Source organism: Aulonocara stuartgranti (genome assembly GCF_965226115.1).
Source record: "Aulonocara stuartgranti genome assembly, chromosome: 23".
Classification (NCBI taxonomy): Eukaryota; Metazoa; Chordata; class Actinopteri; order Cichliformes; family Cichlidae; genus Aulonocara; species Aulonocara stuartgranti.
In genome coordinates this window covers 2,706,624-2,727,725 of record NC_138958.1, presented here as the reverse complement: position 1 = coordinate 2,727,725, position 21,102 = coordinate 2,706,624, and the positions used below count along the sequence as shown (strand labels likewise).

Genomic DNA, 21,102 nt, shown 5'->3' with positions numbered 1-21,102 from the left:
TGTTCAGGAAACTAATTTGAGATTATTTTTTGACATGATGATGGAAGTGGTTGTTGCTAAACAGCCGAAAGTATCCTCCACACGATTACACCACCATCACCATCCTGAACCAGTGAATTAAGGCAAGAACGTCCATGCCATCATTCATATTGTTTATGCTAAATTCTGACTGTACCATCCAATTTTCCCAGCTGAAACTCATCAGACCAGGGAACATTTTTTTAATCTTCTGTTGTCCAATTTTGGTGAACTTATGTTGCATCAGTGTTTTTTAGCTTACAGGAGTAGCGTCTGTTTTGGCCGTCTGTTTCAAGTTTCGATATCTTGTGCGTTCAGAGATGCTGATCTGCGTACCTTGATAAGAATGATTGTGGTTGTTTATGTTACTCTTCCCTTCCTATCAGATCGAAGCAGTCTGGCCTTTCTCCTATGACCTTTGACATCAGCATTTTCACCCAGAGATGTTCAGCACTTAGTTGCTTCTTTGTGATTTGCTGATTAGATATTTGTGTGAACAATCAGTCGAACAGGTGTACCTAATGAAATGGCCCGTGAGTCTGTAACAAGTAAGTGAAGCAGTCAAGGAAGTCCAACTACATGTTCTTTAACTCACTGATTCTTGAGTGTTGAATTTTTCCTTTAACTAGTTTACCCTCAGCTTCTTAGCATCATCGGGTAACGCAGTCTACAAGGTCACACCTGCTGATGATAAATGCATGTATGCAAACCTCACATGCAATCCACAGGTTAGCCCTATGCTCCCTTACAGTTTATTACTGAAAATGTTTAGTTACCGTGTAATTTCTCCATCACTTGGCATGAAAAACATCTCTTGATCGGATTCGTTCTCAGCAGTAAAGTGTAATTAGTCAAATTAGGTGTAATAGCTGCTTTATGTCTAATTAATAAAATGTCTTAATGTAAATACATTAGATGTTCCGATGTAAATCGAGTTCAATTAGTGGCTGGCAGCAACAAACATTTATCTGACAGATGTTATTTATCAGCCAACAAGTAATTTGAGCATGTAAACAGATGAATATTCAAGGATTCCCTTAAAGCTATTCATGTGGAAATAATTTATATTCAAGGTAGAAGCAGGAAAGACAAGAAGAGAAAAGTATCTTGATTATGGTGACAAACAGAATCCTGTTATTTCTATCTGACAGCGCATCAAGATCTAATCTGCTGCTTTATTTCAGACCTTCAGTAAGACCAACATTACCAAGGTGTGCCCCGGGTCACAGTGTATGTTCGCCTTCTACGGTGGGGAGAGTCTGTACCATCGCTACATCTTAGTTTTCCATCTGTGTAACCTCTTTGTGTTCCTCTGGCTGGTCAACTTTACCATCGCCCTGGGCCAGTGCACCCTGGCCGGGGCCTTCGCTTCCTACTACTGGGCCCTGAAGAAGCCAAAAGACATCCCTGCCTGCCCCCTCTACTCCTCCTTTAGCAGAGCTATACGGTGAGTACAGTCCCAAAACAAGCGCAAATCCACTAAGACGCTGAAACGTGAAAGTAAGAACGTGAGGAAAATGTTTTCATTTAATATTCTCCATTCTTGTGGCACAGTTATCACACAGGTTCTCTGGCCTTTGGGTCGCTAATCCTTTCTGTGGTGCAGATGATCCGAATTGTTCTCGAGTACCTGGATCACAAACTGAAAGGCAAGCTTGGAAACCCTTCGAGGCCTCTTACTAATTTATTACTGATTGTTTCAAATGACTTTTTGTTGATGATATTTATTTATATTCCTGATTTTTATCCAGTTTCTCAAAATGCCTGCGCTCGATTCTTGCTCTGCTGCCTCAAATGCTGCTTCTGGTGCCTGGAACATTTTATCAAGTTTCTAAACAGAAACGCATTCATTATGGTGAGTAATTTCTAGTAACACTCATTTATTGCAGACATGTTAGCAGCTGTTAATTGGTCCAGCTTCGGTGCTTAACTACCCGCAACCCAGCACTCACTGCTTCTCACCAACAGATGGCAATATATGGGAAGAACTTCTGCACCTCCTCCAAGGACGCTTTCTTCCTCTTAATGAGGAATGTTGTTCGGTAAGTCCCAGTTAAATGTTTTAGAGCCACATGGCTAAAAAAACCCTCAGCAGAGTACAGATGCTGCTGAGGTGGTAAAGCTTCTTCTTTACCATAAAAAATGCCAGAACGTAACAGATACGGGCAAAAAAACAAAGAAGTATATTTACTGTCATCATGTTTGTGAAATAATGGGGCAGTTTCAGTTGACGTAATGCACGGGAGTTTGTATCTCTGCTGTTTGTGTTTCTCTTCTACCTCAACTTGAGGTTGGCTGTAACTCAGGAGGTAGAGCAGGTCATCTAATTGGAAGGTTGGTAGTTCGATCCCTGGCTGCTCCCGTGTGCATGCCAAATATCCTTGGGCAAGATACAAGTTGCTCTCTGATGTGTCCATTGGAGTATGAATGTAAATGTTGGGTGAATGAGGGTGCTCAGCTGGAGGTGAGAGGCACTATAATAGGAACCAGTCCATTTACTCACGTTGTCTTCCTCCCGGCAGGGTGGCCGTCCTGGACAAGGTGACCGACTTTCTGCTGTTCTTGGGAAAACTGCTTATTTCAGGAAGTGTTGGTGAGTTTATCTTTTATTTGGATGCATGCAATAAGCTCTTTATTTACTTATTTAATTTGCATCATTATAAGTTGACACTTACATCCCAGTAGGTGGCTGACATGAATTTGGAGGACCTTGATTTTACTTCATTTTATAAGAGCTTATATATTAAACGTAAACCTTGATTCTAGAAGTTACTCTAATTTATACTTGCAGTGTTTGAAAGGACTTATTGCGTGGCCTAACCACTTGTTTTGTTTCAGCAGCTTTTTATATCTGCAGGTCCTTTATTGTAAACCTTCAGTATATCATGAGACCCTTGTTTCAAGTTCCACCCACTCGTGTTTAATCTGCTTTAAAGCCGATGAGGATTTGACAATTTTTGTTTATTTCAAATGATGTAAGAAAATATATATTTGCTTGTTACTAAATCAGATTTTTTTTTTTCAGGCATTCTTGCATTTTTCTTCTTCTCGCGTAAAATACCGTTTTTTCAAGAGGAGGTGCCATCACTAAATTACATTTGGGTCCCTCTATTGGTAAGGAATTAAAAATCTACAATGAGAATATGATTATACTGTGATGAATATAGTTAGTATTTGGACAATGACAGACTTTTTCTGTCAAAAAATCAAACAATCAATATGTGATTGAAATGTAAAGTTTTACCTTTATTCATGGGGTTTAACAAAAATGTGTTTGTTGTTTGTTTTATCTTATTTAGGTACATAGTACCCAATTTTCAGAGGCTCACAAGTAATTCAACTACTTACTAGCAGGCAGTTTAATGGCCTCAGTAACCCTGGATCATATACAAATAAATCTATCAGAGTTCACTGCTGGCAGAATTATTTCCATGGTTGAAAAAAACAGCAACAATGTTATTAACTAGGGGTGCAACGATACTCATATCGATATTGAACCGTTCGATACAGTGCTTTTATGTGGGTCATTCCTACTATTCGGTGCCCTTTCAGTGTGATCACTCTTCATCAAAAAATACAAAATTTTGAATTATTTTAACATTTCATCTAAAAGAGGGATTTTCAACCTATAAGAAAAATGTATTGGTCCAGCTAAGGATATTATATTATAATATTTTTTAAAATCAAAGTCTTTACCCATGACGTGCCAAATGTCCACCCTGTTACAGGACATTCAATTTTCTATTAATAACTGTTTTGAATACACAGTTATAGTAATATTTACATTTTCTAAAAGCTACAATGTCCCTTTTTAAAATCTGCAAGGAAATTTCAAGGAAGTATTTTAAACAAGCATTATATTGAAAGAAGACAGGTTCAGTTTTAAGACACAGTGTAATTTCAAAAGATTGTTTTTAGATTCAAAGGGAATATAAAAAAAAAAATTGGCTCCATTTTTAAGTAACTTAATTTTGCTGATTCATTCCCTCCCAATAACCAAAGAGACATGCATTATGTTTGTTGATTTGATTTAATTAACAAAAGAAACACACAGGTAACAGGGTGGACAGAGGAGAAACAGGGTGGACAGGAGGTAACAGGGTGGACATAACATCAGTGACAAAAAATACCACCTTAAAGAAACTTTGAACACCTTCACCATGCCCGTCCAACCAACACAGGTAGATACATGTCCACATTAAACAAGCAAATTTTCACTGTACACCCAACATAATGAACATTTTTCTCACACATTTTACCTATGCAACAGACCAGCAACTCCAGTTTTTTTCAAGGAAATCCCACACTTTCCTCTCCAGCTGAACTGACCTCTTATTAATTTATTAATGTTCTTAATTTATAATTTTTAAAATTTATTAATTAATGTTCTTATTAATGTTGGTTCTTTCATCAGACACACAACCTGGTCATCCCTATACCAGGTTATGTCCTCACGTGGACTTGGCCAGTGGAACTTGTTGGTCCCGTTCTTGTGCATGCATTTCACTTTAACATCCTCTTCAACCTCCAGAATGATTCCTGGGTAGGGTTCACCATCGTAGTTGATAATGCACCACTGACCAATATGATCTTTTGTGATGTTCTCAGGCCGGGTTGGTCCCTCAGTGCAATGTGGACTTGCCTCTTGACTAAGGCTTATCTCCTTCAGGCCATAGCATTCACAGTCCAGTACACCTTTGTCTGCCTGGCAAAGGCAGGTTATGTCCCTGTATTTTATTGTTCCTGGAGAGAAACTGAGTACTTGGTGGATTTTCATGGTTCCTTTGACAGGCACAAGTGTTGGTCCATCAATAATTTCTTTTACTTTCCTCTCAACATCATCTTCTTCTAACCTTGAGGGTCCTGGTTGCGGGGCATTTTCTGGCTCTAGGGAATATTCTGGACTTAGGGGAGGAGTATTCATAGCCTCAAATTCTGTCCTGCCTTTGGCACTAGCCCTCTGCTTTCTTTTCCTTTCTCGCCACTGCTTTCTCTGTGCTCTCTTCTGTCGTTCACTGAGATCTGCCACTTTCTTTTTTTTCCCTTCCTCTCTGTCTTTTCTCCACTTCTCTTTCTCTTTATTGAGATATATCTGTCTTCTCTCAGGGTCAGCATCACGACGTGCTCGGTAGCGCCGCTGCTTCTCCGCAGCAGACATTGGTGCCATTCCCTGAAAAATGTATACTATTCAAAATCTTCTAAAAGTATATATATACAGGTTAATAATAATTACCAATACACACTTGTATAGATAACTCTAAACACTAAACTTCTATCATCTTACGTCCCCCCTGTTACCATGTGTCCCCCCCTGTTACAGTGCATAGCAATAACAGGGGTGACGGTAACAGGGGGGAGATTTTATGCTAAACTTAGCCATTACTACTAGTATGATGAACAACAAGCTAGTACATGGTGACCACTAAGAACCATTTTTAACATGTTTATTAGCCATATTATAAAAATTACAAAAAATTTGTTTCCACTATTAATAAGCGTAACAGGTTGGACGTGTTATGCTTTGCCACATTACAAAATCTTGCTAAAACATTGAAAAAAGGGTTGATTAAAGAGTGGTACTTACTCGTCTTCTTCTTGAAAGTTTTCCCTCCAAAATATGTTACATCCGGGAGTGTCATGTGACTAAAAGAATAATCAGGTGATGTGTTCTATGGAATTCTTATCAGAGTAACAGGGGTGACAGTTGATTCAGGGACACAACATTTTTTAAAGATTTTAAGTATTAAACATGCATTAATAATAAAAAAGAACATTTGATGAGGAACATTAGAAATAAGCCAATCCAGAAATGATGAAAAATCTAGATTTTTTTTTTTTTTTAAGTTATATTTGTAACTGAAGTCGAGCAAGCATGACTGGGGACATAGTACTTTAGTGACTTGTGCTAAAATAAAAGTAATTTACTTTTAATGTATTTATCCTGTGTATATATCAATGTGTTCTATGGTAGAGGGGGGTTAAACATACGAGAAAATGGTTTAGAAATAAGCATTAGACAAGTTTTACACTAAATATACCATATTATGTCATTAGGACTCAAATGGCACCGAATAGTAAGAATGGCCCATGTTCGGTACGCATATGTATCGAACAATACAAAATTTTTAATTTATTTGATCAAGTTTTCTTCTGACGATGCTGTCTGTGTTGAGCGCTCAGTGGATCGGCGCTCGACTACTCCGCCCAGGCTGCACTGTCTAGCGCAGATCCACTGAGCACAGCGCAAGCTAGCAAGACAGAAGCTAAGCTCTCCTTGCAACATGGCAAATTGGACCTCCCCCACCCTCATTCAGATCTGGCCTTTGGAACTATTTTGGTTTTCATGTGAAGTATGACCCTGAAGGTAAGCGCGTCATGGACTGAAGTAAAACAGTATGTTGGATGTGCCACGCAATGCTCAATTACATGGGTGGGAACTAGTGCGTTAGCGCAGTTAGCTCGTTAACGTGTTGGCCGTCCAGCCCCATGCACGGGGCGATCCGTGGTAGCTCTTTAACGGAGATTTGCCGTGTTGTGGCGTTAACGTCATTTCAGATTAACGCTGACAGCACTAGTGGGAACACAACGAATATGACTGCACATTTACTCCGACATCATCCTAGTGCAAAGACAAAAACAACAAGCATGCTACTAACTTTAGCCGAGTCATTTAGACAGCCGTTAGCACAGGATTCTCCTTATGGGGACCTGATATGTTTAATATCCTGCTGAGAATATAGCCCAGAAGAAGCGTATAGTAGAGCTTTTATTTTGGAAAGAGCCATTTCTCTGTAATAAACTCTTTTCCAAAGATGAGTGATTTCTCCATCAGATAATTTATTATTTTATCCCTTTGTTGTTTCAGCAACATTAAATTTAAAAACTGTACGTTTGAGTTAAAATATATATTTATAATTTTAATGAATGACAAATTAAAAAGGCATGAACATTTTTTTGTATCGAAAAAATATCGAACCGTGAATTTTGTGTATCGTTGCAGCCCTATTATTAAGTTATGTTAGTTTGTCTAGTTTAAAGTGAAAATGAGTGACTACTATAAAAATAATGTTAAAGCTGAAAGTCTGGACTTTAGTCACATCATGATTATTTGATTTAAAATTCTCTTTACAGAGGCACAGTCACGAAACATATATTTATTCTGACTTGGTCTTTTACACAGAGCACAAAAAAATGATGCAATCTATATTCTTTGTTGTACTTTGTTTCCTTGGTACGGTGGAAAAATCACTTCTTATGTTCAGACTCAACCAGTGCTTCTAAGCAGCGCTCCTCTACTTGTGTTTTGTTTAAATATAGTCGAACCATTATTTTGGCAAATATTCAATAATAAATATTTAACTCTTGGTAATTACATATTTATTCAGAGTTGTTCTGGAAAGCTTCACAGCTTTACACAGTTGCAGTTTTTACAGTGCTGCACAAGCTAATTAATTTGCTCCAGGATTTATGACTCAGCGATTTATATTCTTCATAATGTTTTTGCCGTTTGTTGCAATGCAGTGTGCACAATAAAGCTGGAACACAAGACTACAGTTAAAAGTGTAAGACTTTCACCTGTTAACTCTTTCAGACGGTGATATTTGGATCCTACATGATCGCACATGGCTTTTTTAACGTCTATGCTATGTGTGTGGACACATTGTTCCTGTGCTTTTGTGAGTATGCTGTTTCATGTTTAGTTACGGTGCAGAAGCACTTCTGCTGTGGTTAAAAATCGAATGTCAGCAGCTTTGTGTGACTCTTTCTTCCTTTTAATAACTTGAAATAATCGCTGTCTTGCATATCTTCTTGTTTATCATCTCTGCTGAGTCTCTGCTTTCCTTTCTCTTTGTGGCTGCCGCTCTGTGTGCTGTTTGCTCGTCCTGCTCCTCCTGTTCCTTTGCGGGGACCTGGCCTCAGGTGAAGACCTGGAGAGGAATGATGGTTCTTCCTCCAGGCCCTACTACATGTCTCCTGGCCTGCACAAGATCCTGCGCAAAGGAGAGGAGGGTGCCAAAACTTGCGCTGCTTCCTGAGTGATGCATTTTACTAAACTCTTGGCTCTCTGACTCGCTTCTCCATATCTGACGTGTGCGTGGGGGTCTGGACGCTCGAGAGCAAGTACTGTAGGGCTAAACATTGAAACTGGATGCACCCCGCCCAGCCTGTCAGGGATGACCTGTGCATGAAAGGACATGCTGTTACTTCGGGTCCTCGCAGAAAAGGCATAGGGGACTAAGATAACTGTTCACTTCCTCTCTCGAGCCAACTCAGATACTTGCCTTTTTTCTGCTACACTTTTGTGTTTCTTTGTCATTTTCTCGTCTGTATTCTCTGCTGACCTCTGCCTTACCGAGAGGGTACACGTCAACTCGCAGGATGGATGCACAGGCTGAAAACTAAAAACGAGACAAGCTTTTCTTTCTTTTTTTTAACCCAAACAAACACGAGGACCGTAAACAATGTACAGATGCCACTTTGACATAAGGCATCACCACGGAAAAAGTGGTGGACTTATGGGGCACCCTCTTGTCGCACTTTGGTCTTCTAATGTAAAATCATGTTTTGTATGCACTTTCACATACAGGAAACGAACCATGTGATTTCTTTCTTCTGTGTAGCATGATTACTTTGCTGGCTGTTGGTGTTTACCATTGGTTTTATAACCACTATATTTATACTAACACAAGCACACAGATCCAAAAATGGTGTGAACTCTGCACTTAGCAAAACAGGTTTCTCTCATGTTAAATCAGCGTCACATTAAAGTTTTCATTATGCTCATAGATGTACTGTAAACCAGACAGAGGCTTTGTTGGAGGTCAAGACTTCAAAAGACATTTAATGGTTTATGCTTAAAGAAAAAAGATGTGAACCGAGCCTGAGCGTTTTCAGGAAACTTTTGAATGCAGCCACTAGTTTATGTGCCTAGATGTGAAAAAAAAAAAAAAAATGTTCCTCTTATTCTGTTTTAGACCTAACACCAGGAACCTTTGCGATACAGTTTATAAAAGGATGTCAAAGCCATTTTTGGTAAATTTTTTTATTGGATGGTTCAGATGTTGTGCTGTTTTAATACTAAGTATAATACACACATCTGTCTGGAGGTTATTCAGTGTTCTTTTTGTATAGGAGAATTTTTTTATCAATGAATCCAATGAAAATGTGAATCTTTGTTTTCGAATAAACATAAATGGTTGAACTACTGACCCGTGCATTTCCAGAGGCGTTCATTTTTTACAATCGAGGTGATCACAGGTTAAATTTTGATGTGCTGCATGATTCTCTCGCCATTGGTTTTTAACATGCTGCTGCTGCCTCGTAGTGTGGGACCTGGAGGTGAACGACGGCGCTCCAGCCCGGCCCTACCGCATGAGCAAAACACTGAGGAAGATCCTCCACAAGAAGAACAGACGGAAGTAGCAGGAAGGAGAAAGAATAAAGGTTAACACCAAAGCATGGTACAAGCCCACGTGGCATATGGGAATAAACACTTTGCCATATTTAATGGAAGTGTACAGAAGTTGAAGCTGTACACTATAAGAGACAACTTGTAGCTAAGCAACATGAATAATTAGATTCACCCACACATAGTAATTTATGGACTCGGTGATAGTTATGAATATTTTTATATGTGTCTATGTAAAGGAAATGTGTGTATTTGTGTACATTTTGCTGCCACATACTACACAATGCAACAGATTTGTTTTGTGTGCGTCTCAGCTTTGGGTTCATGTAGTTGCCAATTTTCACCACTTGGTGGTGCCAGTCGTTACCAGATGACCTGTACACTGTACCTGAGTTCCTCACATTGAGAAAAATATTCACCACTCATTGCTCACTGTTTTTATGTTTAATTGCCAAGTACATGATGGCACAGCAGTTCAGATTACTTCAGTCTCAAGTGTGTTTTGCTTTGAGTTTCTGAATATTGAAGTATACGTGCTTTGGACATCTTTATCAACATTCTTAAAGGGATATTTAACAGCAAGAGATGTCTAACAGGTCTGGTTTATTAGCTGTGGGGGAAGCAGAATGACATTATGTGTTTGTGTGCAGCAGAAAATGCAGAACCTCCGAATTCTGCATGTGTTTTGATGAGGGCTTGTGTATCAGTGACAATGCACTGAAACCAGTGACAGGTATAAAAGTGTTAAAGTGATCATCTTTGAAAGTTACCTCATTAATGTTAGAGTCCATTCTTACTGGATTTAAAGGCTTCCATCACAGGACGATGACGGCGGTCACTTTGAATAGACGTCACCGACGGCCTTAAGTGATTGTGGATTTCCAAAATAATCCGAGTGCCCTTGGACGCTTCCTGTAACCACGCCTACAGTTAGGGCTGTCATGGTATCGTGTTTTCACTGCATGGTTATCGTGGTCAGACTAATCCAAATAAAGATAAAAATCATCATCTTTGTACAGACCATTGAAAAGCAAATAATGCTGTCAGTTTAAGTCGTCTTTAATATTGTGGTTTTTGTGTGTTTTGTTCCTATTTTTATGACACTAACCACCAGTCCAGGAGGTGGAAAGAGAGCCTGTACCCACAACTGTGCAAATGGAAATATAAATTAATTGATAGTGAAAATACAACAGCAAATCCACAAGGCTTAATGTCCGAGTTTTAACTCATTGCTGGATTATTTGTGATATAATCATATGTGTATTATTGAAACAGTATCGATATGTATTTTTTAATATATGATGGCTTTTGTCGGTAATGATGCCTCACACAACCCCTGCTTCTCTACTGACCATTTTTATCTTTGATAAGTTTAAGAAACATATAATTAGGTCCCATTATGTGGCAAACGTGTGCATGTAACACGACTGTGGGGCAGAACCAAACCAACAGTAGAGGAGCTGCTTTAAAGATGCTGGATTGGTTTTAATAAGTCTTTTAAGTTCACACTAAGAATATTTGAGTCTTGTATTAATAACCTTAAACAATAACAAAGTTTGTTATTGGAGTAACAGTGTTAAGTGTTTTTGCTACTATGTGTCCTGTTCTTGCATGGTTGTTTGTAACACTAGTGAGTCGCTCGTGTCAAAGCTGCCGTTGGATGGATTTATTAGGTTGGTGAACCACAGATGAAGCTGATTCCTGTCTGGGAAGAAAAAGATTTAGAGGATTTTGGGAGATCAGTTTGTGGTTTCAAACTTCCCTCAGGCATCGACGTTGGCGAGAGCGGCTCTGTGTGTCAGCCCTGTGATGGACTGGCGACCTGCCCAGGGTGTACACCACCTCCCTCACACCTTGTGTTTTACTGCCATCAACCTTTTACTAGGTTGTGCTTTTTTCAGAGTAGATTCACGCACCGCTTAGAAAGATGTTCTTTAGATCTTTCAGACGTGACTCATGTTTGTGTCTCTGCGGCGTGCTTGTCAAAGCTGAGAACCTGCCCTCATGGTGCCTCTGAGTGACAACACTGCCAGGCTGCCTCACACACCTCCCGCCCCTGTTTGAGCTGAGCACGCTGGGACATGTAACATTAAAAAAAAAAAGGAAAAAAGAAAAACAACTCCTTGTGTATCTGAAAGAAAGAAGAGAAATGATGCATGTAGAGCACAGTGGGGCGTATTACGCATGCAGCAGGTTGTTTTCTTTGGTCTTTTTCTTCTTCTTTCTTTTCTCCACACAAAATAACTACCGTACTCCCATCGGAGTTCGATATCCCTTTGTGTATGTAACTCAGGTTCAGTTTCACTCCAGGTAGTGTGACTTCGTAAGATCTGATAAGTGACGTAAAAGTGTTTTTATATGCCTTCTCCTCCCTCCTGTGTCTGGAAATTGGATTCTTTTGGTCAACCACAGTCAGCAAGTAGACACAAGTTAAACGTCGCTCTCGGTATAACGCGAGACAGTTTTCTAACCACAAGCTCTTAAAAGTCAAACTCTGAAGATGCTCGAACCTGTCGTAAACAGAAACACTTCAGTTCTGTCTGTATGTCTGCAATTAAAAGTTTCAGGTGTTTGTGTCTAATCAACACATGTTGCCTGTGTGTAAGTTTGACATACAGATATTGTTGTGTTTTAATAATGTTTGCTTTCATCAATAAATCGTTTTTTCTATTTCCTAATTTGTAAACATGCCGAGCCGTGAACGCAGCACGGCCTCAGCTCTCGTGTGTCAAAGCTTTTCAATGACTCCTCCCGGGTTTGTGAAATTAGACATTTATTCTCAAAAGAGACGACACATACAATAAATTAAATTGCAACACTGCTATTCAGTTCATCTTCATGTGGAGTCGACTTTTGTGGGGCTGGTGGCTTTCACTAAGAGTAGCACAATCAGACTTTGTCACCAACAAACAGACAACAAACAAATATAAATATATGACGTCGTGTGTGACGTGCACCGAAGCGTTGCCATGATACATCAGTACATTTAGGGCTGTAAATTATAATGATCCAGAATTTGCTTAACAAACAATATTACGGCAGATTTTATGGTTCACAAAAACTTTAAATTATATTTACCACACGTATCAGATACTGCTGCTAATAATGGAAAAACATTGGTCAGCTGTGTGTGAGTGTAAGGGAGAGAGAGGGCAGCTCAGGCGTTAGACACAGGCAGCGAGGTCATGGCGTGGGCTGGCAGCAGCGGTTGAAACAAGGATGGAGGCGAGTGTACTGCAGACAGAGCAGAGTGACAATATTGATCCAGGTCAGTTTTCCACAAATTGTATTCAAATATGTAACAGACGACAGCACAGTTATGTATTTGCATTGTGATTTGATTGGATGTTTCCTCGTTGCGCTCCTGACAGGGTCAAATATTACATCTCCACAAGGGTTCGAACAGCTGCTCCCTGATTTTCTCATCACAGCGGACGGAGCTGCACATTTGCTTTGTCACAGATTTTATGCCAAATGCCCTTCTGGATGCAACGCTCCCACTTATCCAGATCTGGGACCCTAACCCCCCCTCCTACACACACACACACACACACCCCTCCCTGGCTGGGTTTGTGTCTCCTCCTACTATCAAACAGGGAGGGTGAAATGCTACACCAAAGGCAACAACAACAAAAAACATTATAAGGTTGATTATCTGCTATCTGACGACAAAACTTCCCAATCTCATCGTGTGCGGCGTGGCTGCCAGATCATTTTTTATTACCTGCGCCATTTCATTTGTCATCCTATAGTCTAGTGATGTCATCTACCACTCCCCTAACTTTGATGTTATTTTACTGAGACAAAATCTTAAGCAGGATAAAGTTTTTCTTTCTTCGTCTGGATTTATTCTAGTCGTTTCTACTGATTGTCTAGTTTTCTGGGTCAAAGTAAAGCAGGAGATGGAATAAAATGCTGGTTGTAATATTTAAAGTTCCTGGATTTAAAATCATCTTTATTTCAGAATAATTGTGTTTGGAATTTAAGATATTTGTCCATTTATCCTAAATGCAAATGTTCAATGGGGGCAATTAAAATAAAATAAATATATATCGTTTAGAAATAAGAGAATAAAAAATTCTATTTAATTTAATTACAGTCATGGAAATGTATAAAAAGTCTCGTGCTCACTGTCTATGAAGGAGTGGAGTGCTGAGAGCATCGACCCCTCTGGACCTCCGTAGGCGGTGTATTGCAGCTCCTCGGGGGTCGGGGTGGGCTGGGACAGGTGGCTGGGCTGCAGTGAGGTCATGGGGGTGCTGGAGGTGTGGTTGGGGCTCACGTGCTTCTTGTGGCGTGCTCGACAGTTCTGGAACCAGACCTGAGTTAACGGGACAAGCGCCTTTAGCAGGACTGCATTTGAAAGTCCAAGATAGAAGCACGTCACTGTTTTAGCTCATGTTTCGTCAGCCAAAACAGATGATTTTTTACAGAGTTACAGTCAAGGAGTCATCTTTTGTCCTGTGAGTAAAACCACTGTCACTGTCTTGTAGTTTTTGGACAGTCAGCAACAGTCAGAACAGATAAAGGTGTCTTATCTAAAAAGGGTTAAACTCTAGAAGCTGCATTACAAATCTGCTTAAAGTATCTCAGGCTTCAGTTAAAGCTTCAGAAAGCATTTTTGTCTTTACAGGCTGAACTGTTTGGTTATTTAGGAGTTTGTTTGGGAACATACGTCGTCCGGATAGTGCAGTAATTACACACAATATACATTATACACACCACATGATATATATTGAAATCCAATAAGAACAAATGTCATAACAGATGATATATCCATCATCCGTTTGGTCTTCATGCACCGATCTTTACTGACCTGAATGACTCTTCGACTGAGGCCTGTCTGCTCTGCTAGTTTCTGCAGTGTTTGGGCGTCTGGGTTGTTGTCCTGAGCAAACTGAGCCTGCATCACCTGCATGTGCACAAAGTAACACAAAGGTTTACTATGTGGTCCCGTGGGAAGGAAATCCATGATTCATCTGAACATGAGTAACTGTGAGGAGATCTGAGAGCTACCTTTTAAAGTCTGCCAGAGAGGGTTTAATTCACACAGACGGATAATTCTAATAAAATCATGGAACATATAAGCATTTTGGGATATTCTGCATAAATCTAAACCATTTATTACATTTTAATTCAATAACAAAACTACAGTGGGAATTGCTGAAATAATGTGCATTATAAATATTATTATTGCGAAGATCAGACAAACTTCACATGGTCCAATTTAAAAAACAGATTTCTTTTTTTTTCTTCTTCTCTAGTAATTCTGTCCTCTGTGTCATTCAGACTAAATGTATTAAATATCTTGTATCATGTCATCTCTGATGTCAGACACAATGACGCATCTTATCCACCTGTGAAAATAACATCAGGACATTTTTTCCTCTTGAATCCTTTGATATTTTTATTTTTTGACACATAGAAGTGAATTTCCACAATTTAAAAAGTATATGTATACTATGTAAAAAAAAAAAGGAAAAATAATTTTTGAAAGAATTCCAAAAAAATCATTTAAGGGCCAGAAATTCAGCGTTTGTTTGTTTTCTTTTTTATACATTAATTAATTTTTTACCTAAACACAATCTACTTATTTTGTCTTTGTTTTTTCTTATGTGATGAATGAAGAAGAGGAGGAGGAGGAGTTGAACCTGCAGCTGGTCAGCAGTGAAGCTGGTCCGAGCTCTCTTGGAGGGTTTGGGCTGGTTGATCTCCTGTTCGGTGGGCACAGCTCCTTCCATGTTAACGCTGTTTCCTGCAGCCAAATATATTAATATGTTAAAATGAGACATGATACCGTTTCCGGTGGCTTCATTGATGATTCATAAATTTCAAACCGATATTTCAAAAACAGAGAGAGCAAATTATTCGCGGTCATTTTGGTGGGGTGAGACTTCGGCCTCACCCTTTTCCACCGCCCGCTTGAGGTTGTCCAACATGCAGTCGTAGTGAACCCTGCAAAGCACTTTTCCCTCCACCAGGGCGAACTCCTCCCCGGTGGACAGCTGCCTCTTGCAGGAGAAACAGGCGAAGCAGGCCAGGTGATAGACGTTGCCCTTCGCCCGGCGGACCCAGTCTGTGGAGTGGATGTTCCGCCCGCAGCACGCGCACCAAGTGCCGTATCTCCTGCAGGTGAAGGTCAAAGGAGACAGCCTGATGGTATTTAAAGGATAATAACAGTTTAAATTCCTATAATGATTCCTGCTATTTATGCGTGTAGTTGCACAAAATAATGACCTCACAGTCTAAACAACAACAGGAACGGTGAAAAATCCCACCTGACGTCGATTTAGGCCCCGGTACATGAAATATAAGATGAACCTTTGCCCTGGACCTGGCACACAATTTGTTCCAATTATCCAAACATACGGAATAAAATCCTCTAAGTCGTTTTATTAATTTTTATTTATGTCACTATGAAGTTCGTCGACTCACAGAAATTAATGTAAGAAATAATAATGCATTTATTGGTCATTTATTAATTTTATATACATGATATTTGAATAAAATCGGAAACAAATCTCAGGTCCGACTACAGTGTATATTATTATTATTGTTACAATGAAAGCACAGTAATAAAAGCTTAATGAAACAGGACTCAGTGTTCGATATATCTAATTTCTCAAATGCATTACTTGTAGTATTTTTTTTTTTTTAACAGATCGGATTTCATGGGTATTTCCTTTAACGAAAACAGACCCAAACTTATGTTATCGTTGAATCTGCGCTGATAAGCATCTTTAGCAGGGCGATATACTCACCGAAAGTAATCCAGTTTGCAGAAAACCTCTTTTTCTTTGATGTAGCAACTTGTGTGGCTGCCAAGTGAAGTCTGGCACACGCTGCAGGAGAGACAGCGCACATGCCAGCACAAGTCGTTAACCTAAAGCAAAAATATGATGATTTGGCAAAAGTCACTCGGTGAATAAAAGAAGAAAGGAGGGGAAAGAAAAGCAGTTTAGAGCCAAACAGCAGAGGGGAGAAAAAACGTATTCTAGTGTTAAATAGGCAGGAAAAACAATGCATGCAAAATAAATAAATAAATAAAATAAAAATACAAAATGACAGGATTTACCTTTAATAGATATTTATCAACTATTTCCTCGTTGCAGCTCGCACACACAGTTCTGCCCAACAGAGGCGCAGAGGACATCGCCTGCAGGGACGACGCTTCTTCATCCAAAACTTCCACCGGTGCGCCCTGAGGAGATCAGACCTGCGGTTAGAAAATTACGCACAGGAACGCATCCACTCCTAACCTGCAGTACAGCATGAGCTGGTACGCACTGTCACCACCAATAAACAACGTGATTGATAGTCTGAAAAACAACCACAAGAAACTGTCTCTTAAAAATTTACCATTTTTCCCGAATTTCTGTATTTATTTGTTTTAACTGTTAAATCTCGGTCCAGTCACGCCTATCCTTGTCTCCTGGCCACCTGCTGAGTTAGTAATTAAAGTAAAAGGAAAAAACATAAAGAAAAACACTGAAAGCAAAGTTAAGAAGCTCAAAATAGCTAAATCACACTACAGAATAAAATAGGTAAAGCCATAAGGGTCACAGTTTGACCAACGCGAGAGTCAAAAAGATAGAAAAGTCTGAATAAAGAATAAAGTGCCTTGCGTTTTTATTCCTTTTAGAAGCCAATTAGTGACAAATCCATGAGAAATACATGTCATCTTTCACTAAAAGTTGTCATTTTGTCTGTCCACAGACACAAAAAACAAAATATAATAAATAAAACAACTTTAAAAATTAAAAACAACGTGCTCGTTTTTGAGAATAAACCAAATTGTGGCTGCACCGTTTCCTTCCCGCCTACCATTATGTCTCTCCTGTCTTCAGTGCATTTGCCCAGCAGCTCTTCGTCTCCTTTGCAATCTTCACACATGACGAGAAGCTACGGCGAGAAGAGGATGCTGGTTTGTCAGACTGTCGCAGCTGCCTTAAATGCCCCCTGCTCCTTCCCATAAATATCATGCCTTTCACTTTTCACCATGACAACGCCGGCGATTAAACCAAAATGACATTTAAAGAAGAGAAGGATAGTCATTACTTACAAAAACAGACAACACTTGAACTAATACTCATCCCGTGTCCATTATGTTCTCGAGCTCTGAATTTGTGATTCAGCCGCTGCTCGCGGGCGGGCGCGCGCGCGTGCGCGAGCTGCGGTTAAACCAACCAACACGCCAATTTCACGCGTCAATCAGAAAAGCAGCGCGAGGTCTGAAGGAAAAGGGGATTGATTTATTTAATAACAGCAATTAAAAAGGCTAAGTTCGCCACAAACGTCTACCCCGGGCAACCAAAAGGTGAAGAGGTCTCATTAACTACTTGAGTTTTAATTGCAGAATTCAGGGAGGGCTCATTTTCTTTGACATTTCTTCAAATTGTAAAAATACTGAGCCGCAGCGTGTGAAGGCCGGCTTTAATGACAGACCGAAGCCCACTCTCATTTAATTGGCAAAGCAATTTCGACTAATATTTAATCTCTGATACTGACTCACGGCTCAACCTGCTGATCGCGAGTGTACAAGCTACACGCCCGCCCTTCACTCACCTCGTCGTTGGACACCAGAGATCCGTTTTCCTTCTCCTTACCGATGCGACACTCTACTCTTACCTCACTTTTCCAGCGCATGTCTGCGTCCAGCCTGGAAAAGTCGTCCACTTTCAAAGCGAAGGAAATAAAAAATAAAAAAATCTAACCGCTATCCTTTCCTTCTCCTCCAGGGTTCCTGTGCTTGTGTCAGTCAGTCTGTCCCGAGCTGTTTCCAGAGGGCGTTTCATAACTCCTACTTTCTCCTCGGTGTTGGTCGCGCCTCCCCTTTGGAAATAAGCTTTGAATGCAACTTTTGAGAGGAGCAAAAGTCTGGCGCAGTGAGATTGTTATAAATATTTTTCAAATGAGCGCTTGATTGAAAAAATCCGCATGTTTAAGTTTTACTTCATGATTTCTTTGAATGATATGCAAGTGGTTCAAAAATATTTAAAAGTGTTTAAATATTGCATGTAGTTCACAACTTGTTTGACAGCAGGTTGTATTTCTGCTCCTTCAGAAAGGCCTGCTGAAGCTCCTCTTGCTCCTAAAAATAAAACAGGTGTAATTATGAGGCAAATTATAATAACATGGTAGAATTTACACAAGCTACAAGAAAGTGAAAAGCAAGTGGATGGAAAGATGCTCTATTAAAAAAAATAATTGTTTAATATTTTTTAAGGCCTTAAGGAAGAACTTAAAGGTAAATTCAGACCACAGATCCTGTGGCTGCAGGCTTTACAAACATGTTTACAGTGGATTTAAGAAAAGTAATCTGATCTCCTCCAGGGTGGATGTAGCCGTGAATATAAAGACCTTCAAATCAGCAAGGTGCAACATGCAACACTGAGGTGCAGTAGCAATAATAATAAACTAAATGGAGATCCAGTAATATATATATATATATATAAACTATATACTATTTACTAATGTTCTTAGAAAGAAAGATGGGAAAGATGTAATTCCTACATAAAAGGTGCAAGTGGGTGAATTTTACTGCTATTAAGACTCAATCTCTTTATTTTCTAATCTTTACAATATTATTATATTATATTATCCTGTGTGAATATTTATTCTGCCACAACTAATTACTTCTTGAGCTTTGTGCCATCTGAGCAGAAGGCCAAAAACACTTCAATCTCATAGTTTGTGCTCAGTGAAAGTTCCTGTTAGTTTACAGTTTGAGAACCTTTAAATGTGGTCGTTTATTTTATTATTATTAATTAGAGATCATAAGAAATAAAATCATTCTTTTTAGAGGATTTTTTAAAATCATTGTTACTGCACTGTTAAGTATCTCACCCTGTATGGAGGTCTTGAAACTCTGTATTATTTTCCTTTTTCTTTTTTTTAATGCATCATCTTCTCTTCTTATTTTCATGCAGAACAGAACTAAAGAACGTGCACCACAGTCTCTCCAAACCGCTGGACCCACATTGGATGATTTTGTTGGTAACCAGTTTACAGCAGAGCAAACAGCTAAAACCAGTTGATATGCAGCACCACAGACATCCCGAGTCTCTCTTGTTCTGAAGGCTCGGTTATTCAGTTTTGTGCTTCCATTTGAATTATTAGGAATCCTTTTTCTGTCACGTTTGCTTAAATAAAAGCGATTCAGTCTGTAAGAAATCCAACGTCTGTAATGGTTTTAATATCCTTTTTGTTGTGTGTTTGATTTTTTCTCTGGGTGGAAATATGAGAATTAACTTTCACCGCTCGTCCTTAGGAGAAATAAACTGATTAAATAATTTTATTACTACCACTGTATGACCGTAAAAGCAGCCTATAATATAAAACAAACTATATCCAGTTATTATCACCCTATCCAGCCATCAGCCGCATGAGTACAATATGGGGAAGGAATAATAATCAGCAGACTGCTCTGTAACAGTTGGATGATTCATGAGATGACTGGTTGTCTGCTAAAGCTGCGGCTCTGCCAAAAAAAACAAAGAGGAAAATGCAAATTGTTAATTTTTGAAACTTGGGAAGCATCAAGAACTGATTTTTTTGCTTTGTTTGTTTATTTTATAAGTTCTACGTTAGTTCAGTTCTAAATGAATTATTATTATATATGAGTGTTGGGTTTTTTTGCACATACTGCAACAGAAAGACCCACCTGCTCTAAGTTGGTATGCAAATCAGTGACACGAGGACATTATATGTTCTCTTTAGGTGGAAATGTAGAAATCCCACAGGGATCAGAAGGGCTGGAATCTCATCAACAAACAGCTTGAGCTACTTTAGAGAAAACACAGTTTGTTGCTTTTTTTTTTTGTGGTTTGTTTTTTATTTTTGTTTTTTTTCTTACTCTCACTCATTCACCAACTCAAACCTGTCACTCACGCAATCCAACACTCGACAAATCCTTTCACTCCAGCCACCACACACACACACACACACACACACACACACACACACACACACACACACACACACACACACACACACACACACACAAATGGATATTTTTTGCCCACAGCTGTTTTGGTGGGAGCTCTGTCTGACCTGCACCAGCATGAGCCTGCATCTGTATCGCACCATCGCAGAGGCATAAAGGAGTTAGCGTGCCTTCAACGAGATGTGTCCTGTTCCACCTGGTGGACATGAATGCTCCTTATCAGATCACGCAGCTCAAACATTGCATTCTGCGGATCAGACATTTCAACTAAAACAGACACAGAATCCTTCGTAGCAGAAAGGGTTTTGAACACGGTAGGAAAAAGTCGGAAAACTGATTTATGTTCTTGTCTCGAGTTCACTGGGAGACGCCAAAGGTGAGAAAAAAGACATGAGCATTTTAACATGAAAGACAATCACATCTCACTCCAATTGACCGTCTGTGGAAAACCTGATATGAGCAGATGTTGGGAAAGATGGAGATCTGAGTGTGTAACAGTTGCATGTTTTCATTTTCAGCGTTGCACGGCTGACTTCGAAAATGTTTTGCGTGATATGGACCAGACAAGAACAATTTCTCATCTGTCAACATACTTACAAACTCGTTCTGCTGCTGCACTGCTTTACATCTGACTGTGGGTGGCGGTTTGGGTATATACAGTCTGTGTATAGGTACTCAAGCATATTGTATGAGAGGTTTAAAGTAGGTCAACAATAGTGGCATCTGAGGT

The 21,102-nt window shown here is 39.5% G+C and overlaps 2 protein-coding genes across 11 annotated transcripts in view; one reads left to right on the top strand and one right to left on the bottom strand.

The window, feature by feature from the left end:
* The window catches only part of slc44a5b (solute carrier family 44 member 5b), a 51,025-nt gene extending 38,924 nt beyond the window's left edge, over positions 1-12,101 (top strand). For 3 of the 5 annotated variants that reach the window (XM_082525140.1, XM_082525137.1, XM_082525139.1), the window contains 9 exons: positions 659-746; positions 1,203-1,465; positions 1,573-1,667; positions 1,770-1,873; positions 1,987-2,060; positions 2,541-2,611; positions 3,044-3,132; positions 7,610-7,694; positions 7,939-9,227. In XM_082525140.1, coding sequence (XP_082381266.1) covers positions 659-746; positions 1,203-1,465; positions 1,573-1,667; positions 1,770-1,873; positions 1,987-2,060; positions 2,541-2,611; positions 3,044-3,132; positions 7,610-7,694; positions 7,939-8,054 — 985 coding nt within the window. In that variant the 3' untranslated portion in view covers positions 8,055-9,227. Of the gene's footprint in view, positions 1-658; positions 747-1,202; positions 1,466-1,572; positions 1,668-1,769; positions 1,874-1,986; positions 2,061-2,540; positions 2,612-3,043; positions 3,133-7,609; positions 7,695-7,938; positions 9,228-9,343 lie in introns of those variants that run through there. The other 2 variants (XM_082525138.1, XM_082525141.1) reach the window with 1 other exon arrangement.
* Positions 12,102-12,183: 82 nt separating this feature from the next.
* LOC309701145 (LIM/homeobox protein Lhx8) lies at positions 12,184-18,266 on the bottom strand. Of its 6 annotated transcripts, none has more exons than XM_082525167.1 (9): positions 17,490-18,266; positions 17,252-17,329; positions 16,503-16,628; positions 16,189-16,310; positions 15,333-15,580; positions 15,079-15,182; positions 14,244-14,339; positions 13,559-13,748; positions 12,184-12,661 (listed from the first exon to the last, which is right to left on the bottom strand). In XM_082525167.1, the coding sequence occupies exons 2-9, from the start codon at positions 17,318-17,320 to the stop codon at positions 12,585-12,587; spliced, it is 1,032 nt and encodes a 343-aa protein (XP_082381293.1). In that variant the 5' UTR covers positions 17,321-17,329; positions 17,490-18,266; the 3' UTR covers positions 12,184-12,584. The 6 variants fall into 6 exon arrangements, with proteins under 6 accessions (XP_082381293.1, XP_082381290.1, XP_082381291.1 ...); XM_082525164.1 differs by having other exon boundaries at positions 17,993-18,266; XM_082525165.1 differs by having other exon boundaries at positions 15,333-15,553; positions 17,993-18,243.
* Between the last annotated feature and the right edge of the window lie 2,836 nt (positions 18,267-21,102).